At 43.7% G+C, this 22,544-nt stretch overlaps 2 protein-coding genes across 5 annotated transcripts in view; both read left to right on the top strand.

Moving 5' to 3' along the window:
- The first annotated feature begins 4,630 nt into the window (after positions 1-4,630).
- Positions 4,631-4,867, top strand: LOC135365568 (uncharacterized). The gene has a single exon (XM_064597708.1). It carries the CDS (start codon positions 4,631-4,633, stop codon positions 4,748-4,750), a length of 120 nt encoding a protein of 39 aa, XP_064453778.1. The 3' UTR covers positions 4,751-4,867.
- CILK1 (ciliogenesis associated kinase 1) overlaps positions 4,742-22,544 on the top strand; it is a 35,018-nt gene continuing 17,215 nt past the window's right edge. For all 4 annotated transcript variants that reach the window (XR_008505313.2, XM_064597707.1, XM_045867012.3 and 1 more), the window contains exons 1-4: positions 4,742-4,880; positions 8,596-8,650; positions 13,009-13,130; positions 14,150-14,229. Coding sequence is in view for 3 of the 4 variants with exons in the window: in XM_064597707.1 (XP_064453777.1) it covers positions 4,780-4,880; positions 8,596-8,650; positions 13,009-13,130; positions 14,150-14,229 (358 nt within the window). In the remaining variant the exon portion in view is untranslated. The remainder of the gene's footprint in view (positions 4,881-8,595; positions 8,651-13,008; positions 13,131-14,149; positions 14,230-22,544) is intronic.

Below are 22,544 nucleotides of genomic sequence, written 5' to 3'. Positions count from 1 at the left end.
AACATACAGAAAACTTGCAAGAATAGTACAAAGAACACCCATATACCTTTATCCAAATTTACCTATTGTTAATATTTTACCCCATTTGTTCCCTCTCTGTCTACACTCACACCATTCCCCCCCCACCGCGTGCACACACACACACACAATATTTTTGTTCTACCCAGTTGAGAATAAATTGCATGCATCATGGTCCTTTTCTTATAAATCCTTCAGGGTGTATTTTCTAAAAATAAGACTGTGCTCTTATAGACCACAAGACAGATACCAGCTTCAGTAAATGTAATACAGATGCGATACTCTTACCTAATCTACCATCTATATTCCAATCCTTTCCGTTGGCCCAGTGATGTCCTTTGCAGCACTTTTGTCTCCTTTGGTACAGGATTCAGTCGAAGCCTACGTTTTTCAAAATCCTTGTGAGGCCCTCCACAAACAGAACTCTGGGGTTCTCTCTCTCCAGTTCCAAGCTCCCCACCTTTCCTCCCTCCCATGTTGAAGCCCCTGTGCCTTTGTTTCTGCTCCTTGGACTGCTAGAACATCTTCCCTTACAAAACACCTACTTTTCTTGTTCTCTCAAGCTCCATCTTTTGTGAAGACTTTGCTTATGCCCATCCTTAGCCCAGATGGAGTTGACCCAGCTGGAAGCCAGGGGGCTTTCTCTTTAACCTCTCCCATGTCCTGTACCTGAAACCTAAGCATACTTGATATATCTTAGTGCATGTTCATGAGTACATATCTGGGTCCACCCACCACCCTCATCCCCCTGCCATGAGACCCTAAGATCTCTGAAAAAAGGAACAATATTTTATATTCTTTGTATCCCCAGGGTTGAACATAGGGTCTGTTGCATAGGAGTTGCTTTTTAAGTATTTATTAACCAGCAGTGGGATATATCACTGTAAAGAGCTGCTGTAGGAAGTTGCCGGATGTTTGATCCTGTCATCCTTCAAGAGGAAGGAAAATGCTCCTTTAATCAGAGGCCTTAAAATAGCTCTGGGGGAGGGGAATGAGTTTGGGGCGGGGGAAATTTGATCTCTGAAAGCTCTCCAGTTATATGATAGAGTGTGATGAAAGCAGACATAACCTTTACATTTAAAGTTTCCCAAAGACCCACACAACCTTCGCAAGAACATAGACTGGATTTTTTTCACCCATCCCCCCACCCACCTCCCCTCTGGCAACCACAGTTCTTTATATTTAAGAGTCTGGTTTTTGGTCTCTTTTTGTTTTGTTTTGTTTCTTAAATTCCACATATGAGTGAAATCATATGGTATTTGTCTTTCTCTGACTGACTTCTTTCACTTAGCACTATACTCTCTGGGTCCATCCATGTTGTTGCAAATGGCAAGATTTCATTCTTTTTGATGGCTGAGTAATATTCCATTGTGTATATATAGCACGTCTTTATCCATCCTTCTATCAACAGACCCTTGGCTGCTTCCATATATTGGCTATTTTAAATAATGCTGCAATAAACATAAGGGTGCATATGTTTTTGAATTCGTGTTTTTGTTTTCTTTGGAGAAATACCCAGTAGTTCAATTACTGAATCAGATAGTAATTCTATTTTTAATTTTTTGAGGAATCTCCATGCTGTTTTCCACAGTGGCTGCACCAGTTTGCATTCCCACCAACAGTGCATGAGTATTCCTTTTTCTCCAAATCTTCACCAACACTTGTTGTTTCTTGCGTTTTTTATGTTAGCCATTCTGAAAGGTGTGAGGTGATATCTTGGTGGTGGTTTTGATTTGCATTTCCCTGATGATGAGAGATGTTGAGCATCTTTTCATGTGTCTGTTGGCCATCTGTATGTCTTCTTTGGAAGAATGTCTATTCAGGTCCTCTGCCCATTTTTAGTTTCTTTAGTATTGAGTTGTATAAGTTCATATATGTATTGGATAGTAACCCCTTATCAGATACATCATTTGCAAATATCTTCTCCCATTTAGTAGATTATGACTGGATTTATTTTTTTAAGATTTTATTTAAAAAAAAATTTTTAAGTAATCTCTACCCCAAGGTAGGGCTCGAACTTAGAACTCTGAGATCAAGAGTCACATGTTCGGGGCACCTGGGTGGCTCAGTTGGTTAAGCGGCTGCCTTCGGCTCAGGTCATGATCCCAGGGTCTTGGGATCGAGCCCCACATCAGGCTCCCTGCTCAGCCTGCTTCTCCCTCTCCCTCTGCTGTTCCCTCTGCTTGTGCTCTCTCTGTCAAATAAATAAATAAATCTTAAAAAAAAAAAAGTCACATGCTCTATTGAGTAAGCCAGCCAGGTGCCCCTGGATTTATTTTTTAATTCCAAACTAATTTTAGACTTCCAGAAGAGTTACAGAAAACCATACAGAGAATTCCTAGAAATCCTTCACCCAGCTTCCCCTAATATTAACAAATTCTATAACCATAGAACAATGATCAAAACTGGGAAATTTGCATTGGTACAGTGCTATTAACTAAACTATAGACCTGATTCAGATTTCACCAACTTTTCCACTAATGTCTTTTTTCTGTTCCAGGGTCCTATTCAGGATCCCACATTGCACTTAGCTGTGTCTTTAATTGCCTCCAATCGGTGACAGTTCCTAAGCCTGTCCTTGCCTATTATGATCTTGACACTATTGGAGACTATTTGTTGTTTGTAGAATGTCCCTCATTTTGGGTTAGTCTGAGGTTTTCTTATGATTAATCAAAAATCTGCATTTTTGATAATACCACGGAAGGGATGTGCCCTTCTCAGAGCATCATATCCAAGTTCATGATGTCGTAAGTTTTATTAATGGTGACATTGAATTTGATCACTTGGGTAAGGAAGTTTCTGCTGGATTTTTCCCTATGGAGTTACCATCTTTCCCTTTGAAGTTAATAAGTATCTTAGAGATACTTTGAGAGCTTGTTTGGAGGTTCTAGCAGGGGAGCGCAGCTACTCGTATACCCTTGACCGAAGAACGGTCCTCCTCTATCGGGGAAGGTCGTCCTCTTCGACCGAGCGCGCAGCTTCGGGAGGGACGCACATAGAGCGGTGAGGGAGGAAGGGGACACCCGCCTAGCCAGCCAGATCAGCCGAATCAACCCTGGTGATCAATGGGGTGATAGATGTCGCAGCCAGATTGCCCTCACATCCATCTCAGAGATACTTTGAAACTATGTAAATATCCTGTTTCTCCTCAACCTTTCATCCACTCATATGTGCATCCATCAGTGACTATTGTCTGCAACAAATCTTACTGTGGTATTTGTCTAACAGTGAATTTTTTATTTCCCTCTTTCCTTCTACATTTATTGATTGGAATTCTTTTGGAAGGAGAAGCTGTGTGGACTGGATTTAGTTGCAGAATGTCACATACTTCTAATCAGTATTTTCTGGTCTTTTGATTTTTCACATAATTAGTTTGACAGCCATATTTCCCTCAGGGTGCCTGGCTGGCTCATTTGGTAGAGCATGTGAGAACTCTTGGTGTCAGGGTCGTGAGTTCAAGCTCCATGTTGGGCGTAGAGCTTACATTTAAAACAAACAAACAACTTTTATTTTTAATTTAGCATTTATATTTTATTAATGTTTACATAAAAGCATTGCAATCACTTAAGTTATTACTACATTTTCTTTATTATAGGTAGATTGAATGACTTAATTTTATAAATTACAAACCCAATGATTTGTTATTAAAGAAAACACAACTGAATGACTTTTAAAAGGGCACACCCTACATACAGACCTTAAGAAATTAGTTGTTCTGGGCACCTGGGTGGCTCAGTTGTTAAGCATCTGCCTTCAGCTCAGGTCATGATCCCAGGGTCCTGGGATTGAGCCCTGCGTCAGGCTCCCTGCCCAGCAGGAAGCCTGCTTCTCCCTCCCCCACTCCCCCTGCTTGTGTTCCCTCTCTCGCTGTGTCTCTCTGTCGAAAAATAAATAAAATCTTAAAAAATAAATAAAAAGTAAGTAAAAAAAGAAATTAGTTGTTCTTTGTTTAGCTTCTGTATGTCTAGTAGTAAAAATAATACTGTTGATGCCTACCCACAAATAGTTCGTTTGGCACATGTAAATTCTGTATCAGGAGAACTTTAATTTTAACATTTCTTGGTTTTGTTACATTGTAAATCGTAGCAGAATTACACAGAACACAGTATATTTAGTACAGATTTTTGTAGCTCAGCAGTTTTGTCGACCTTAGTTTTCATGCAATGTTTGCCCTCAGTGGCTGGTCAGCAGAAAGCATTGGATTGCAACTGATTCATTTCTGAGTCAGTGACAAATTCACTTTCCAAGAATGGTATCTCTCATCTTATAAAAATTTAAAAGAGCATTATTTAGGCCAGAGGTTGGCAAACTTCTTCCATAAAGACCCAGATCATAAATATTTTACATTTTATAAGCCATATAGTCTGTCAAAACTACTGAATTCTGCTCTTGTGTGTGAAAACATCTGTAGACAATATGCAAATGAGTGGCCATGACCGTGTTCCAATAAAACTTTATTTATAACAACAGGTGGCGGGTGGGAGGGGGGAGGTTGGTTTTCGTTTGCTGACCCCTGATTTAGACAATAAAAATACACAAACTTAAAATGCACATTAGCAGTTACCCTTGTCTGTCATTTTTCTCTACAGGCAGAAGACTGATCTTTGAAAATATGTATTTGGGAGATAGTCACGTTCTATTGAATACCTTGTGCTGGTGCTGCCATCGAAAAATCTGGTTACACTCCGGGGAGGCCTGCCGCCTCTGCAGGACTGCACCGCCTCGGCCCTGAGATGAGTGTCCGGCCTGAGCGGGCACACCATGAATAGATACACAACGATCAAGCAACTCGGGGATGGAACCTATGGTTCCGTCCTACTGGGACGAAGCATTGAATCTGGGGAACTGATTGCCATTAAAAAGTAAGTTTTATTCTTCACTCACATCAGTTCATCCTCAACAACACATTGTCAACATTGTTTTAACTCTACCCTCTGCATGTCTCGTCATTGAAAAATTTCTAAAGGGGGGTGGATGGGAGGCATGGAGGAAAGACTTAGACAATGATTTCTGTGGGCTAGGTGACTGTTGGCTCTGGAATGTTCATGGCAGAGGTCTTAAACACATTTCTACTTTAGATTTGTTTATTGCACTAGTACCTTTTCAAGGTGTCTTATCCTATTGTGACATAGTAACGAGCAGGTTTAGAAACATTTTATTGGAAAGGAAACTGAAACTCTGAGAAGTTAAGTGACTTAATTTGGATCATTTACACATGTGGTGGTCTGGGGACCACTATCTTCATCGCCCCACTCCACTTGCCCTTTGCAGTCTGAGTCCACTATGTTAGTTATCTGTTGCTGTGTAACCATTTACCCCAAGAATTTGTGGTTTAAAACTACACACATTTATTATCTCTTATTATCTCTGTGAGTCAGGAGTCTGGGCATGGTTTAGGTGAATTCTTTACTTTAGGGTCTCTCATGAGGCTGCAGTCAAGGTGTTGGCCAGTGCTGGGGTCTTCGCTCAAGGCTGGACTGGGAAAGGATCCACTTCCAGGCTTACTCACGTGATTGCGGGCAGCATTCCATACCTCCCTCGTGGTTGCACTGAGGGCCTCAGGTCCCTCCTGGCTGTTGGCTAGAAGCTGTCCTCAGTCCTTTGCCATGTGGGCCTCTCCAAAGAGCAGCTCACAACATGGCACCTTGCTTCAAGATGTGGGGACCATGAAGGCCATGAGAGAGTCTTCTACCAAGGTGGAAGTCACATCTTTTTGCTTTTGTAAACTAATCCCAGAAGTGACCTCCTTTCACACTGCTGTATTCCATTGCTTAGAAGCAAGTCATTGAAGGAGAGGTGTTATCCCAGGCTCTGAATACCAGGAGGTGGGAGTCTTCAGGGACCATTTTAGGGCCTGCCTGCTATACCCATCTATATCCAGTCACTTTCTCAACATCTCTATTTGGATGCTTGTAGACACTTCAGACTCATTATATCCCAAACTGAGCTTTTATCCAACATTTTCCCTCTCTTGCCCCAAACCTGTTTTTCCTTCAGTGTTCCCTATCTTATGAATGACACTACCATCCCTTCAAAACCTGCACATCCTCCTGACCTCCCTCTGTATGCCCAGCATTGGCCACCTAGACCCATAGATTCCAACTTGTATATTTATCTGATCCACCTACTTCTCTGGATTCTCCCTGCTAACCTCCCATTCAACCCATTATCATTTACCACCTTTACCACTAGAATAATCTCCTCTGTAGGGTTCCTGGCTTCCATTCTACCCCTCTCCATTCCAGTATGAAGGGATTACTTTAAACACATGAATCTAATTGTCTAAAATCATTTGCACCAAACACTGTGTCCCTGCTGCCCTATCTCATCACCTTGTCCCACCTGACTTCAGTGTGCTGTGGTGTATAGTTCTATGCCCACTACCAGCACGCCCCCCCCAAAAAAAAGCACATGGGAGACTCTCAACCAGGGCACTCTCCACACGGGCCAATAGAAGGCCCCCAGCAGGACTGAGCCCCAGTTGCACACCTGGGTATCAGCTCAGTAACATACACTTTAATGGGTTTCCCATGTCTCTCTTCCCATTTTCCCTGCTCCTTGCCCTGGCTTCCTGGAATCACCTCCCAAATAAACTGCCTGCACCTGGGTCCTTGCCTCAGGCTCTGCTTTCAGAGGAACCCAAACTATAGCATTTTGTAATATCGTCCTATCAGTTTTAGGATCAAGCCTCCAATTATTAATGTGACCTACAACTTGCTGCATCACTTGGCCGCTCCCTGTTTTCTTCAGTCTGATCTCCTGCCACTACCCCCCTGCCGACGTCATTCCCGCCACTCTGGCCTTTCAGCTTCTTGAACTCACTAAATCCCTTTCTGCCCCTAGTCTTCACATTGATATTCCCTGCCTCCTACCTCCTACCTTAGTCTTTTTTTTTTTTTTTTAAGATTTTATTTATTTATTTGAGAATGAGAGAGAGCACATGAGAGGGGGGAGGGTCAGAGGGAGAAGCAGACTCCCTGCCGAGCAGGGAGCCCGATGCGGGACTCGATCCAGGGACTCGATCCAGGGACTCCAGGATCCTGACCTGAGCCGAAGGCAGTCGCTTAACCAACTGAGCCACCCAGGCTCCCCTCCTACCTTAGTCTTAATTGAACTATCACCTCATTCCAGAAGTGCTTCCTGATACCCCAGACTAAATTAGGTCACTTTGGGGTCTGCTCTCACCGTGTCCTGTGCCTTTCCTTCCCAGCACTCAGCACAAAAAGTGATGATGAATTGCCTGCCTTCCTGCTGCGATGTCAGGTCCACGAGGGGTGCCCCTCTCACCGTTGTATCCCTAGTGCCTGACAAAGCCCCTGCCACACACAGGAGGGGCTAAAGAATATTTGGGGCATGAACTCCACCAGCAGACAGTGTGACATTGGCAACAGAGTGTGAGAGTGAGGTGGAGAGATGGAAGCTGGCCTCTTATTAGCCAGCAGGGAGACCTTGGGGGAAATCACATGACTTCTCTGTGTCTTCATTTCCTCCCTTGTCCCATCTATTAACCCGGGGCCACTGGAAGAGCCCAATGAGACCATGTGATTGCAGTGTGATGTAAGATAGAATCTTGAAACTTGGTCTCTGGTTAGCCCATAGGGTTGTCTTTCTCTCCCCTCAGGCTGTAGGCCAGGGTTGGCAAACTTCTTCTGTACAGAGCCACACAGTAAATATTTCAGGCTGTGCAGGCCACATGGTCCTGCCCCAACGCAGTTCTGCGATTGTGTAAAGGCAGCTATAGGCCATGTATAAATGAATGAGTGTGGTTGTATTCCAATAAAACTCTTTACAGGAACTGAAATTTGAGTTTCATAAAATTATTACACGTCATGAGATCTCACGCTTCTTTTGATGTGTTTTCCCCAACTATTTAAAAATACAAATGTCGTTCTTAGCTTATGGGCTGCGCAGAAAGAGATGGTGGGGTAGAGTTGGCCCGTGGGCCATAGTTTGCCAACCCCTGCACCAGAGGGTCTAGAACTGTGTTGTCGAACAGAGTGGCAAGTAACCGTAGGGCATTTAAATGTGAATTTTCTTAAAAATTGAGTTCCTATGTTATGCTAGCCATATTCCAAGTATTCACTACCCAGATTTGTGTAGTCTTATGGCTACCATACTGGACAGCACGGAGCGTTCCCATCAATACAGAAAATTCTGTTGGAGAGCTCTAGTCTAGATCAAATAAGCCTGAGGGATTAGCCTGCAGGACAAGGTTAGCCAATTAGAGATGGAGCAAGACAGCTGGAGAAGTCTCCTTGCACTGCCTTGCACCGTCTCTGCTGGGAAATTTTGTGATGTAGGATTGATCGCACTGCCAGATTTTAAAATGAATGTTTTGGATAGTATAATATTTGGTAGAAATTGAAACCAGCTTTCAGCACTGTTCATTAGATTCAGAATGAAACATATTTTTTTGTTTGTTTTGGGTTTGGGGTTTTTGGGTTTTTTAGTGTTTTGGGTTTTTTGTTTTTCCACCTCCCCCCCCACAACCCGCCCAGAATGAGAACATTTTTAAACAAGAAAGTTTAGCCTGTTACTGTGAATAAGCATGCTATTTGTTTCTTTGTTCTCTTTTAGAATGAAAAGAAAGTTTTATTCCTGGGAGGAATGCATGAACCTTCGGGAGGTTAAGGTATTTATTAATATACCAGGGAAAAATTTATGTATGGTTGATTAAAATAGCTTTATACTTGCTTAGATTTATGGTTGATAGAGTTAGTCATTCTGTTTGAATTGTTCCACTGATGCTAACAAAAGGGGGCAAATGACAACATTATACAGCTAAGAGCTCAAGGTAGAAGATTGCTATTATATTAGTAAATAATACTTCTTTAAACTTTGGTATAGTACTATTAACTAAACCACAGATTTATTCCAATCTCGCACATTTCCCACTAATGTCCTTTCCCTTCCCAAGTGTGATGAAATAGACATACATGAAATTTACCATATTACGAATTTGTAAGAGCACCGTTCAGTGGTATTAAGTGGTATTGTTGTATGGTCAGAACCTCCATCCACCTCCAGAACTCTTCATCTTGCACACTTGAAACTCTGAACCTGTTAAACAACAATGCCCGTGACCCCTCTGCCCCCAGCCCTTGGCAAACACCCTTTTAATTTCTGTCTCTGTGAATTTGACTACTCCAGGTGCCTCAGATAAGTGGAATCATGCAGTATTTCTTTTTTGTGCCTGGCTTATTTCACTTGGCATCGTGTCTTCAAGGTTCATATCATAGCCTGCGTCAGAGTTTCCTTCTTTTTAAGGCGAAATCCTATTCAGTTTTAGGTAGATGCCACATTTTGTTGATCCGTTCACCCGTTGACGGACACTTGGGCTGCTCCCACCTTTTGGCTTTTGTGAACCTTCCCATTTCTTTAAGCTCTTCCTTTCCACTGGCTCCTTCTCTTCCATCTCTAAATAAATATATGTACCCTCCATCCTCCCTGATCAGCTGATCAGGGAGCCTGATGTGGGGCTCGATCCCAGGACCCTGGGATCATGACCTGAGCCGAAGGCAGACGCTTAACCGATTGAGTCACCCAGGCGCCCCTCCAGTTCGTTTTCTCAGGCATTTTCTTGCCTGCGGTGTTGGGTACTGTCCTCTCCCAGGGCTGTGTGACTCTGTTTTGGCCTCGCTGTCCTACCTCTTTCTTGCCTTTCTTCAAGTGCTCTGTAGTTCACCCTTTAAATAGCGATGATTTCTCACATTCCGTCCTTAGCAATTTTCTTTGCTCTGAATCTCCTCCCGTGTAATTTCATTTACTTCCCTCACTTCAGTGGTCTCATCAAATCTTTTATCCTTTGTAAGCACTAGACCAGGGGTTGATGAACGGCCATGTCCTGTTTAAATGCAATTTTATTGGAACACTTGCCCACTTGATTACATATTTTCTATTGGCAGATTTCACATTTTGATGGCAAAGTTGAGTAGTTGGGGCAGGGACCGTATGACCTAGAAAGCCTAAAATATTTATCCTCTGTCCCTTTAAGAAGAGTTTGCTGATGTCTGCTTCAGGCCCACATATCCAACTGCTTCGTGGATATCAGCACCTGAATTTTCTAGAATGTCTGCCTCCCCCAGTGCTCCTATTTTCTCCCTCCTCTGTTAACGATCATTTACCCATTCACCCAGAAACTGCAGCTCACTGCAGGTGGTCTGTGTGACCTCTCTTCCTCCACATCTCATGCACCCCATGTGCTGTCCCCAGAATGATCTCGGGGACATTCAGCCGATCACACACTACCTACCGTTTCCTGATACACTACTATAAGCCAGACAGCATCTGCATTGTCTTGCTTCATCCTCACAACTACATCGTGAGGAAAGTGCTAGTACCTTGGGTTTGCTGCTGAGAACAGGGTTCTCAGAGACTCAGTCACTTGCTCGAGGTAAATGCAAGTCTAAGCCACAAAGCTTGGTTTCAGACCCACGTTTGTCAGGCTTCGATAGCATATGCATCTAGCATCCAACCAGTGTATTCCCTTGCCCACTTCCCCTGTCAGAGTCTTCTGGATGAGCTTCCTTCAGAACCAGACTGGGGCAGTTCTCACCCCTCAGGCGTAGACCACACCATTCCACTCCCACACCCATACCTAAGAAGGGCTTCTCTCCTGACACACCCTTTCCCTCCCACTGACTTGTCTAGGTGCTATTCTTCCTTCAAGTCACACTGGATGGTACACTCATTGACCATTGGGTTTTGCTGATTACTCCTTCTTGAAACATTTCTGACGTTCCTTGTCTCTGTCATTCTCTTGACCCTAATAAAATCTCCCTCATTCTGTTCTGTGGATTTTGTATTCATGCCCTCTCTTCGTAATTAGGCCATTTGCCTCTTACAGGCAAGGACATTGTCTCATGCCCCTGGGTACCCTTGAGGAGCAGTATGTTGTAGTTTTGTTAAATTGTTAAGAACCTTCATCCAAATGGGGATAAACAGTCTCCATTTGGACCGCTGACCTGGTTTTAATTTGCTATTTGTGCTTCTCGGCTCTAAGTGTCCTGCCTCTTCCTCTCCTTGTAAACCTTTCCTGAGCCTAAATAAGATGCCCTCTCTCTGTAAAATGAGTCACATGAAATCTCCCACACAAAATTCATCCCTTTTATATTAAACTAATATAGTTTTTACTTGTCCATGAGACTCACTCAGGAACAGGAACTGTGAGCCCTTAGATTTGAACCAGTAATTCATGCACAAAACAAATGTCAGGCCAAGCGTGGAAGGTACTCTGTTCCTTGCCTAGGATGTTCCTCTTGAAAAGCTTAAAAAACCTACTTCATTTTTCCTCTGACTGAATTTGCCGCGTTCATCCTGCAGCTCATCCACTGGACATGTCAGCCATTGCTGTGATGCATTTTAAGCGAATAGAAAAGAAGGCTGCAGAGGTGAAAACTTACGAGTTAAGCAATGTTTGTGTTTGTTACTCATGGAGAACCTGGAAACCAACCTAACTAAAACAACTGATCAGCCTGGTTGGGTCATTCTAGAAGGATCCGGCCTTAGGTTGAGGATTTCCTGCCAGAGAGGCTCCTTGGCAGGAGTTTTTCTTTCAGGAAAGAGGCTCCAGAAGAGTTTTATTTTGTTCTCATTCACTGGCCATATTTCCTCCCTCTTCCCAGCCGCTTGAAATAACTCGATCATATTACAGCATTCCCAAGCTCTGATTCCGTGGAGGCATTATTACTGGGTGTCCTAGATTTGGATATTCGTGTTCACCTTTTTGTCTTCTGCCACTGTGTTTAGTTTATAAAAGGAGTGTTCTTTTTAAGGAAATTCAAAGATAAGGAGGGCTTGACAATGTATTATTATCAGAGTCACTTCTCTGTGAGGAAAAGGCTTTTGGAATTAAAGGGCTCATCCCACTGGCCGGTGGTCCTTTGAGGCTCCCTTGCAGGAGACTGTTAATAAAATTCTGACCATCTGGTGAGCAAAGCCACAGTTTCTCTGGCTGTCGTATATGAACAGCATCGCTGCTTACAAATACAAAAGTGTACTCGCTCACCGTGAACAGAACTAATGATGCAAACAGAAAAAAGTTGACATGTGGCTCTGCTCACGGGGTTGTGGCAGGAACAGGAAAACTGCACGTGTGCAAGGATGAGGAATCAGGTCACGCCCCATTTTCTGAGCCACTCTGTTACAGTTTCTCATCACCCGCCTGACTTTTTTGCCTTTGCTGTTCTTGGAATCAGAGCTCTTTCTCCCATCTCACCTTGGGTCGGGGGTGGGGTGGGGGGGCCAGGAGGGCTTTGCAGTGAGATTTCTCCTCTTCATCCTTTCTCCTTTAAAACTCACATCAGTGGGGGGTCTTGGGGGGGGATGGGGATTAAAGAGGGCACTTGGGTGGAGCACTGGGTGTTGTATGTGAGTGATGAATCACTAAATACCTCTCCTGAAACCCAATACTACACCATATGTTAACTAACTTGAATTAAATAAAATATTAAAAAAAAATAAAACTCCCATCGTGAGGACTGGTGTGGGCCTTGTGGACGCACATGAGTCCGACGGAAATTGAGAGCCTCGGGCTATCAGCCTCTGTCTATGTGAACAACTTCCTGTTCACAGGGTCTACAGACTGTTAGCTGGTCATCTCGGCCCAGAGCAGCTACCTTTTCCAATACTAGAACAAACAAAGCTTCAGCTCCCCATTGGTTCCCTTCTGGCCGTTTTCATGGATTGAATCCCATCATCTGGAAGGAGTGCACCTAAAATAGCCCTGGCCCATTGGCTGGTGCAGCCAGCAGCCAGAAATACCGTAATGGTCAAGTACTTACTTGCTAGTCAGCTAATCGAAATGGTTTTTCTACGTTAAAGTGATTATTGACTTCAGCGAAATACCATGTATTGTCAATAAAATAGGGATTGTGGCACTTCTGTGGTTCTAGAATTAGATGTTTCTTCCGAAGTATATGTGCAGTTGCTTTTCTTTTCCAACAACAGATTTTCTCTCATTTTTTTCTGTTTCTCCCCCTCGCCTTTCAGTCTTTAAAGAAGCTCAACCATGCCAATGTGGTAAAATTAAAAGAAGTTATCAGGGAAAATGATCATCTTTATTTTATCTTCGAGTACATGAAGGAAAATCTTTACCAGCTCATTAAAGAAAGGTACAGTTTGATCATCGTGACCTTAGAAGTAAATCTCGCAAAGAGGATGTGTTTTCTTTTTTTGCTTTTGTCTTTCGCAGTTAACGCTGCTTAGGCTGCCCTGTTGAAAGCTGCCCAGTAGATGCGGGGCCCAGGCCACACTCCTACTCTGGAGGCCTCCCGAGGCCTTCATAGAAGCCACGTTCAGTGTAGCCGTTTTCCGGTTTTAATGGGTTATTCCCCCAGAGAAGCTCAGAGGTTGAACAGATACTCCACAGCTCTCCATTCCCACAAGGACATACGGGCAGAGCGATTACAGGTCAAGGTGTAACGGCTTCGTTCTTTCTGAGACCTCCATGGAGAACTTGGAGGTTTCTTGCCCTCGCTTTCTTGTACAGTGCTCAGGGGCTTGTGTGCTGGGAAGAGGAAACTAATAACAAACTTACCTGCTATGGGAATTTTGAACTTTGAAAGTGAACCACGTGGAAGTTCTAGGGCATATTTTCTCAGTGGCAAGTGAGCGCTTCATTCCCAGCTTCTCTCTGAGTGAATTCAGTCAACAAATAGGGTCTTCATTGTCACTGACAACAGAGAAGCTGTATGGTTTGCCCTCCCGGGGGGAATACAACACTATCCCCTACTATCCACTACATTTCATGAGGACTTCATCTGGAAGACCTCGGATTTTCCCCATTACAATTTTTCTAAGTTTCATATTCTGGAGAGAGAAGATCTTTATAGGATAGATCGGAGGGTTTGCGGGGGGGTGGTTACTATAAAGTTTAATCTTTTCTTCTTTGTAACATAACTGAACATACCAATTGCCAATATACCAATACACCAGTGTTTACAAGGTAGCTGTCTTGTACGGACAAATGGTTGTTTTTCTTTGGTCTTTATTATCAAGGATCTGGTCACATAAGTGTGTGAGCAAATGTTTTCTTACATTCTTACTGTATAACCAAAAGAACAGGAACAGAGTATTTGTTTTCATGTGTAAATCTAGATTTATAACCTTTGTCCTCCTCTCTCCCATCCAGAAATAAGTTGTTTCCTGAATCTGCTATAAGGAATATAATGTACCAGATATTACAAGGACTTGCATTTATTCACAAACACGGTAGGTGGTTTGGAGTCTTGAGCTTTTTAACAACAGTGAAATGTTGTCATCAGGTAGAAGGTACAGGAAGCATCAGGGTCTTTGGTGACTGCCTCCCAGAAGAGGTTGACAGGTTGGGAGGCTGACAGTGGGGTTTGGGATATGTTCTCTTTTGTCACTTGATTTCTGAATTTTTCTCATTATTTATCATGTCCGTGTGTTCTAATTCTTTAGGCTTTAACATTAAGCTCGTTGGTTATAGGTCTAAAAGTTATTCCTGCCCATTACCTGGTGTATTAATAAGATGCCTAAGATTAGAATTCAGAGACATTTCACGTATTATGTTTAATCTACTACTACTGCTTCACTGTGGCCTCTCATTTTCCTGATGCATTATATTTCAGTCCAAAAGCGTTCAAAAATGGCCTAACAAAATTTATTCAACACAGGAAAATAAAATCAGTTAAAAATTAACAAAGAAAGAGAAAGACAAAGACAAAACAAGATATGGATATAGCTAGAGGGGGAAGTTAATCTGCAAAAGGCATGTCCGCAAGTTCTACTTAAGTAAAAGAAATAGGCTACAGATTTTTTTCTGAACTTACTTTTTTTTTTTTTAAGATTTTATTTATTTATTTGACAGAGAGAGACACAGCGAGAGAGGGAACACAAGCAGGGGGTGTGGGAGAGGGAGAAGCAGGCTTCCCACCGAGCAGGGAGCCCGATGTGGGGCTCAATCCCAGGACCCTGGGATCATGACCTGAGCCGAAGGCAGATGCTTAAAGACTGAGCCACCCAGGCGCCCCCTGAACTTGCTTTCTGATGATGCAAAATGTGAAACATGACCAACTGCATCCAACATGGTTCCCCCACCCCAATAAAAATAGTCCAGTTGCCCAAGAGAAGCAGAACTATTCTTGGAACTAAGACCAAAGAGGTTTCTCTTATGGATCCTTCTAGAGGGGACAGTATGTAACGTGACTTCACGGTAAACAGTAACAGATTGCACAGGGCAGTTTCATGTCATATCCCTCATTTTAGGCCAGTTATATCACTTGATCAGAGAAAACAGTCCTACTGGGGCCCAGTATGATTCACCGTAGGGCTGGTCTCAGTAGTCCAAGGAGAGATTTAGAATATCTAGAGGAATGGATGGCCACATACCCTTCGGGAAATCCTCCAATACTGTTGTCCTTAGCTGAGTTTTGAAAGGTGTTGAGTAGCAATGACCGAGGCTGTATTTTCCAGCAAACACCTGGGATGTTACGAAGTCTCTGCTACTAACTAGACGCAGACCCATCTTCTTGTGAACCTAGAGCCATGGGATGGACATGTCCACCAGTGGAGCCAAGAGTCCCATAGGGGGTCATTTGAAGTCACTTTAACTTTTTTTTTTTTTTTTAAAGATTTTATTTATTTGACAGAGAGAGACACAGCGAAGGAGGGAACACAAGCAGGGGGAGTGGGAGAGGGAGAAGCAGGCTTGCCGCTGAGCAGAGAGCCCGATGCGGGGCTCGATCCCAGTACCCTGGGATCATGACCTGAACCGAAGGCAGACGCTTAACGACTGAGCCACCCAGGCGCCCCAAGAAGTCACTTTAACTTTAAAGACAGATGGACGAAGCAGTTGATCTTGCACAGGCAGAAAGCCATTCACCCCCCAGCCTAAAGATGTTGTTGCCCTGCAAATATTGCACCAACAGATGAGTTTCATTACCCAATAAGGAACCTGGGCGGAAGCCCTTTGATAATACGGTCGGCGCAGATTTGACACAAATCAGCAGTGAGTAGAAAAGACACCGCGCCTCAGCCAGTGGCACGGTTCATCCTGGGATCTTTCCAGTCTGCTCTTTAACCTCTGGGTAGCTCTTCAGTTAGAGGCTAAATGAAGCACAGATAGACAGAGGCTATCTGTGCAAATCCATGTCGGCCTCAGGCACATGCTGAATAATCAGTGGGTAATGTGCAAGACTGAGTCCACTTGTGAACCAATTCCAGTAAAAAGTTTTCAGTAAAAAGTCAGCCCAATTCTGTTGGCATCGATAGAGCCTTCAGTCACCAGGATTCACAAGGGATGGAATTTGCAAAACATGAAAAACTGGTATGGTGTCTTAGGGACAAATAGGGGGAGAAGGGTAACTTACTAGATTTAAGAGCATAGCAAAAGGAAGTGATGAGAAATCAAAGAGATTCTCAAAAGAGAAAGATCGACCAGAATGTTTTCACACAGGGACAGTCACATAATGTCTCAGTTACTCGGGCTGTTTACTCAGTCCTGGAAACTGAGTAGTGGACCTAAAAGAAAGTGAATATTCATTGGCTTTCTCTTCTTTTCCTTTGGTTGCATTTCATGAGACTCAGGTATCTGTTGCCAGAAAGGACTTGTAGTCTTTTTACCTGGGTCTCTACCTAATCCCATCAAATGAACACACACACTCACCCATGTGCCTCATGCATGTGCATATGCATCCACACATACACAAGCCCACATACCTGCATGTACACTGCTCCCCCAACACCTGCACACACCCACACCCACAAATGCACGTGTATGCGCACACAGTGCATATTTGTATCCAGTAATGTAGCATCCAGATACTGTTGTGACACCACAGCTCTTGGAAACTCTGCACTGTCAGTTTCCCTCACACCCCTTGGATGCTCAGATCCAAGGGAAGACAGTGCAAGGGAAGGCTCAGGTCATGGAGGAAGTCAGACCGCCTCTGTTTTTACAACCCCAGGGCCATTGCTATTACCAAAGATTCCTGTGGACGCTTTTCCCCAGCTGTTAAGGTGCCCAGTTCTAGTTTGAGCTTCATAACATTTCATCTGTCACCCGACTTATTTCCTGGCCACTTTCTCAGTGAGCAAGGACAGATGGTATCTGTTCCTTCCAAAGAAGAAGAAACTGACGTTCAGAGAGGTTGAAAGACCTGCCAGAGCCCCCACTGCAGCAAAGTAGGGTGGAGATTAGCTCGGGGCTCTGTGCCTATTTGCCATGCTTTACTAGAAAAACCTGTGTTTTTTCAAAGAGAACCAGAGAATCAGAGGTGAACCAAATAGTGGTAATAATTGTAGGTGGGAGGGATATTAATTTTACAGGCCCCATCTCATTGTCATTGCTAAGTGATTTTCGGAAACTATAACGGTAGGTTTTTATATGGTGATTGACTTGCCTTTGTTGAAGTGCACATGTAACTCCAAACTATCCCTTTCCTCCGGTAATAGAAAAAAAAAAATCATCTCAAGCACTTCACAGATTTGTCTTGTTAGCTTGTTCTCACTGTGAGAAGGTGCATTCTGCCCCCGGGGAGTAGACTCCTTCGAGAGGGGAGAACAGCACTGCAGGGGTAGTTGCTATGGTCATAGTTCATGTCACTGAGTACTTTCCCCGCTCAGGGAATGAAAACATGACTCCACCTGGTGCTGAGTGAGCAATGCCAAAGCATATGTACTTTGCTGGAATTAAATAATCAATGCAAACCGCGTTTCGTCCTTGACCTGCCCTTAGAAATGTCCAGCTCACACTTACTCACTGTTACCCAATCAGAAATGCCTTAGGTGGCTTGGAGGACAATGTTTTGCCCCAAGAAGTGGTTCTCTGCTTCTGTGTTTCACCTCTGTCTTGCAGTGCGTGCCTGACCTTGAGTCAGCCCTTGGCCTTTCTATGCATTGCTGTCCTGGTGGTCTTCTTGATCATAAAAACACTGTAGGTTTAAATTCAGTAATATCTGTGGAACTAACAACTTCCATAGCAGGAAGCTATGGAAGCATAGCATAGCACGTAAATTCCTCGTGTTTCGGTATTCCCTGGTTATTTCCATATATTCATATCAGGTTCATCATTAACAGAATGTGGCAGAGGGGAGGAAGCCTTCTTTGTGGCTTGATGTTTTCCTCGCCCAAGGGTTATTAATGAAAAGTAAGCACCGCACAGTTTCTGCCAGGATGAAAGAGAAAATCCCTCAGTGGGGTACCCTGAAATTTAATTGAAGGTCTGTTCTGGTCTTCTGGAAGCCAAACAGTTTGAACAGAAAGATTCTTATCTTGACCGCACTTTGCTGTTGCGTGATGTCTGAATGACCCGTCTGTATAGGTTCCCATTGTGAATCAGAAGCTGAGAGGAAGAAGTGGGCTCACTGTTACAAGCTCAGCACACACATCAGCAGAACACGTACCTAGCTAAGAACTGGATCAAAGCTTAGTACCACCTCCTCACAGGTGAAGCGCATGACTAGCTTCATTGCCTTAATTCTCACATGCAAAAAATGGAGCTGTGTATGCCTGCCCCCTTACTGGGAGGGTAAGAGGATTCATACTACTACTAATGACAAGGTCTCGCAAGGGGCCAGGGTGCCAAGCAGGGCTCTCAAACCTTTACAAAATTAACACATTGCATCCTGCAAAACAAGCCCTCAAGGTTTTCTTCCCATTTTCCAGGTTAGGAAAGTGAGGCACAGAGAGGTTAAGTGATTTTCCAGACAGGGAACAGAAGTGAGATTTGAAAGTGGGCCACCTGATTGGTCTGCACACCTAACCACTACGCTGCATTGCCTCTCGTGTGGAAGTTACAATATTTTGTTAAAATAGAGATGAAAAATACATGTACACGACGTGAGGGTCTTACAGTTTTAATTACCAAGGAATAGAACTCATGGGTGTAAGACTAATAGTAGCTAACGTGGTAATGAAAAGAACAGAGGGCTAGATCTTCTACAGACATGTTCATGAATGCTTCCTAGTTATAAAGGCTTATACTCAAATACAGTATAACAAACAGCATATGTCACCTGACAAATAGTTTTCATTAGTCATTTGTGAGGGTCTGTTTGCAATCAAGTTTTTTCCTAGCCATTGTTCCTGATTGTTTTGGGCCTGAAATATGATCTGTAGAATGTGAAACTGCTTACACAGACACATGGGGGACCAGAATCCTCATTCTCCTCATTTTATGAGTGCATCTGTTCTGGTAGGATTAAAGAGGAACTAGCAGCGAGGGAAAGGATAGAGCTTGACTAATGTGAGGAGGTGGTCAGTGCCCATGGGAGCATAACCTATGGTGGAAGCAAGGTGCAAAGTCCGGGGTGTAAGAGTGATTCTTGTATCATAGTATAAGTCAGTGTGATGGGATGAACTGAGCAAGGATAAGGTGCAAGTTCGTCGAGGTGGGTGTTACAGATGGTGGCAGAGGGAGCTCGCCATGGCTTGGACGCTGGAGGACAAATGACTCACGATAAGGGAAAGGCCACATGAGTTTGGAAATCATTATTTAGCCCAAGTAGAGGAGAAAAGGTGTCTAAGAGGAGAAACAGCGTCAATGTGTGCTTGAGAGGACTAGAACCACAAATCAAGATTTAACTATGCGGATTGAGAGGGACAGAGTCAAGCCCAAAAGTACAATGGCTCTAGCACATTTCTGGTAGGATTGTGAATAATTAACCACCCCCCACCATCACCAACCAATGACTCACTTTTTCCATCTGTTCAGTTGGAAAATGGTGTTTGCCATTTCTTTTTTTCACTGGTGTGTTTTTAATGTCCTGAGTTTTTCGGAAGAGAGCCCATGGTCCCACAGTTCATGGCTTTTCAGGGTCACAGGAGTTTTCCTGCATGCACTGACAAAAGGTCACTCTCTGGTAACTGCTTCTGTCTTTGCACATTCATAAGCCAATTCCAAGATGGGCACGTACAACCAGGCCTTCTGGGAGCTGGAGGGTGCTCTGAAGAACGGAGGGTCCAAACATGATGACTCAGTTATACTGAGTCTTAGAAACCACCCACTCTGGTGTGCATTGATCATCTTTATTTAATTCATCTGATAATAAGCCATCCAAACTTGTCCACATCAGAAAAGTCTTTTATTTTTTTATTTTTTTTAAAGATTTTATTTATTTATTTGAGAGAGAGAGCACAAGCAGGGGGAGTGGCAGGCAGAGGGAGAAGCAGGCTCCCTGTTGAGCAAGGAGCCCGATGGGGGACTCGATCCCAGGACCCTGGGATCATGACCTGAGCCGAAGGCAGACACTTAACCGACTGAGCCACCCAGGTGCCCCAGAAAATTCTTTTGTTTTAAAGGCCATCCTTGACTAATACTGAATTACCATTTGAATTTGCTGACAGCCTCAAGTTTGGTGCTTACTATAATTTAGGTTTAATTTATTATTAATTTGGTTAGGATACTTAAGGAAGTGGTAAGAAGAAGACCATAGGGTATATATTGGTATGATGGCAGACTAAAGAATGAAGCAATGGAATATAGATATATATATATTTTTTTTTCTTTCCATATACATTTCCATACAAATGAGATACAAAGGCTATACGCACACACACATTCATATGATGTACCAATAGCAAACTCTCTACCCGTCTCTGGTCTAACCCAGGCAGGACTCCTTTGATCTTCTCAATGCCTTGGATTATGGAAAACAGAAGCAGCCTTTGGTGGGAAGGAAGTACTTCCTCTTCTCATTTGCGGCCCCCTTGAATATGTATGATCCCTTCTGTACCTTCAGCCCCTTCTTTTTTTAAAATTATTTTTTAATTTTTATTTTTTTTAAGATGTGTTTATTTATCTTAAAGAGAGCACGAGTGGGAGGGGCACAGGGAGAGGGAGAGTCTTAAGCAGACTCCACACTCAGCACAGAGCCCAACACAGGCCTCGATCTCACAACCCTGAGATCCCAATCTGAGCCGAAACCAAGAGTCGGACACCCAACAGACTGCGCCTTCGGCCCCTTCTATGTGCTCTGTAATTATATTTATTTTGTGCATCTTAGCCAGCCATTTGCCTGCAGACCCATCATTATGCCATAAAACTATCCATTTGGAGTGTGACCTAGTACCAAGCTCTGGCAGTGAACAGAAGGGAGTGTCTTTTCTTTTAAAACACTGTTGCTTTCCATGATACATGACATCCACTGCATGTTCAGGTACAGCCACATCACAGTCACCTGCCCCTTCCTCTAGAGCAGAGAGGGTTTGGGGTATTTAGTCCTGGAACTCCCCCCGTGCTGAGGACTTCCTGCCCTGAGCCCTCAGTGCCTCCCCCACTACTTCAGGGTCACTGCTCTTCTCACTTCTCAGTTGCTGTCTGGTGAGCCTTCCTGCCTCCTGGTCTTCTCTCGGTTGCCCCTGCCTACTTGGCCAAAGTAAATTTGTCGCCATTGAGCTCTTTCATGTTCCCTACAAACCTATTCAAGTCCTTTGTTCAGTCAGTAAGACTCATGTTATGAGACCACCATGCTCCTGCCATGGTGCTAGGCATTTAGAAAAAGTAGAATTGTGGCTTCTACCCTTAAAATGCTCCATCTAATCATAGAGAGATGGTCAATATACCTGAAAATGGCAGAGCTCTGCTCAAGTTCAGAGGGAAGAGCCTATCATGTCTACCAGGGAAAGAACTGTGTCCATTTGGGTTGCTTCTGAATCCACGGAGCCTCGCCCAGTGCCTGGCCTGGAGTGGGCCCTCAGTGAACATTTACTGATAGGGTGAGTGAGGGAAGAAGGCTAGGATGATTAAAATGGCTTCCTGGAGGAGGGGAAACTCGATGTAGGTCTTGAAGGATGACAAAAATTGGGATTGACATAGATAAAAAGGAACAAGGGTGCAACATTGGTAATGGGAATAGATACAATGAACCTGTAGGAAATGAGGAATTTTACCTGACTGGAACATACTTTATATATCCTGGTGATATTAGAAAATAAGTCTATCCCTTTAGGTAGACTGAAAGGAGTTCGAACTTTTAAATAACTTTAAAGGAGCCATGGAAGGCTGTGTGTGTGTGTGTGCGCGCGTGTGCGTGTGCGTGACAGTGACAAGGGAAAGACAGTGTTTAAATTATCGGGAAGTGTGGAAATCCAGAGAAGCTGATTGAAGAAGGCCTGACAGCAAGGGGCAGTGGAGGGATAGGTGAGGAGAACAAAGATTTGGGAAGGAGGAGTGAAAGGGGGCAGGAAGGATCAGATAGGAGATATTTGGGTGAGAAATAGAACATAATTCCATGACTGTTTGGGAAGGATCCAATATAACTACAAGGAACCGGGATACCTTATCAAAGGTTTGGGAAGGAGAGATGATTTGGGAGAGGAGAAGAGTGGTTTGGGACAGGTTGATGGGGAGAGACAGTGATATCCATCTGCTACCCCATTGGAGACGCGGGTCCAGAGAAGGGTGGGAAAGGTGTGTCAGAGATGTAGATCTGAGCATCTTCAGCATAGAGGTTGTCAAGGAATAGTGTAGCTCTCCTGTAATGGCTATTCATTCCCCCCATGATGTGCTGGTTGGGATCCAACTGTCACAACATTGATAAAGACAACATATAACAACACCG

This window comes from Mirounga angustirostris, unplaced genomic scaffold (genome assembly GCF_029215605.1).
Source record: "Mirounga angustirostris isolate CCGP_5_RB_7025 unplaced genomic scaffold, mMirAng1.0.hap1 SCAF_8, whole genome shotgun sequence".
Taxonomy (NCBI): domain Eukaryota; kingdom Metazoa; phylum Chordata; class Mammalia; order Carnivora; family Phocidae; genus Mirounga; species Mirounga angustirostris.
This window is presented reverse-complemented; position numbering and strand designations above follow the sequence as displayed.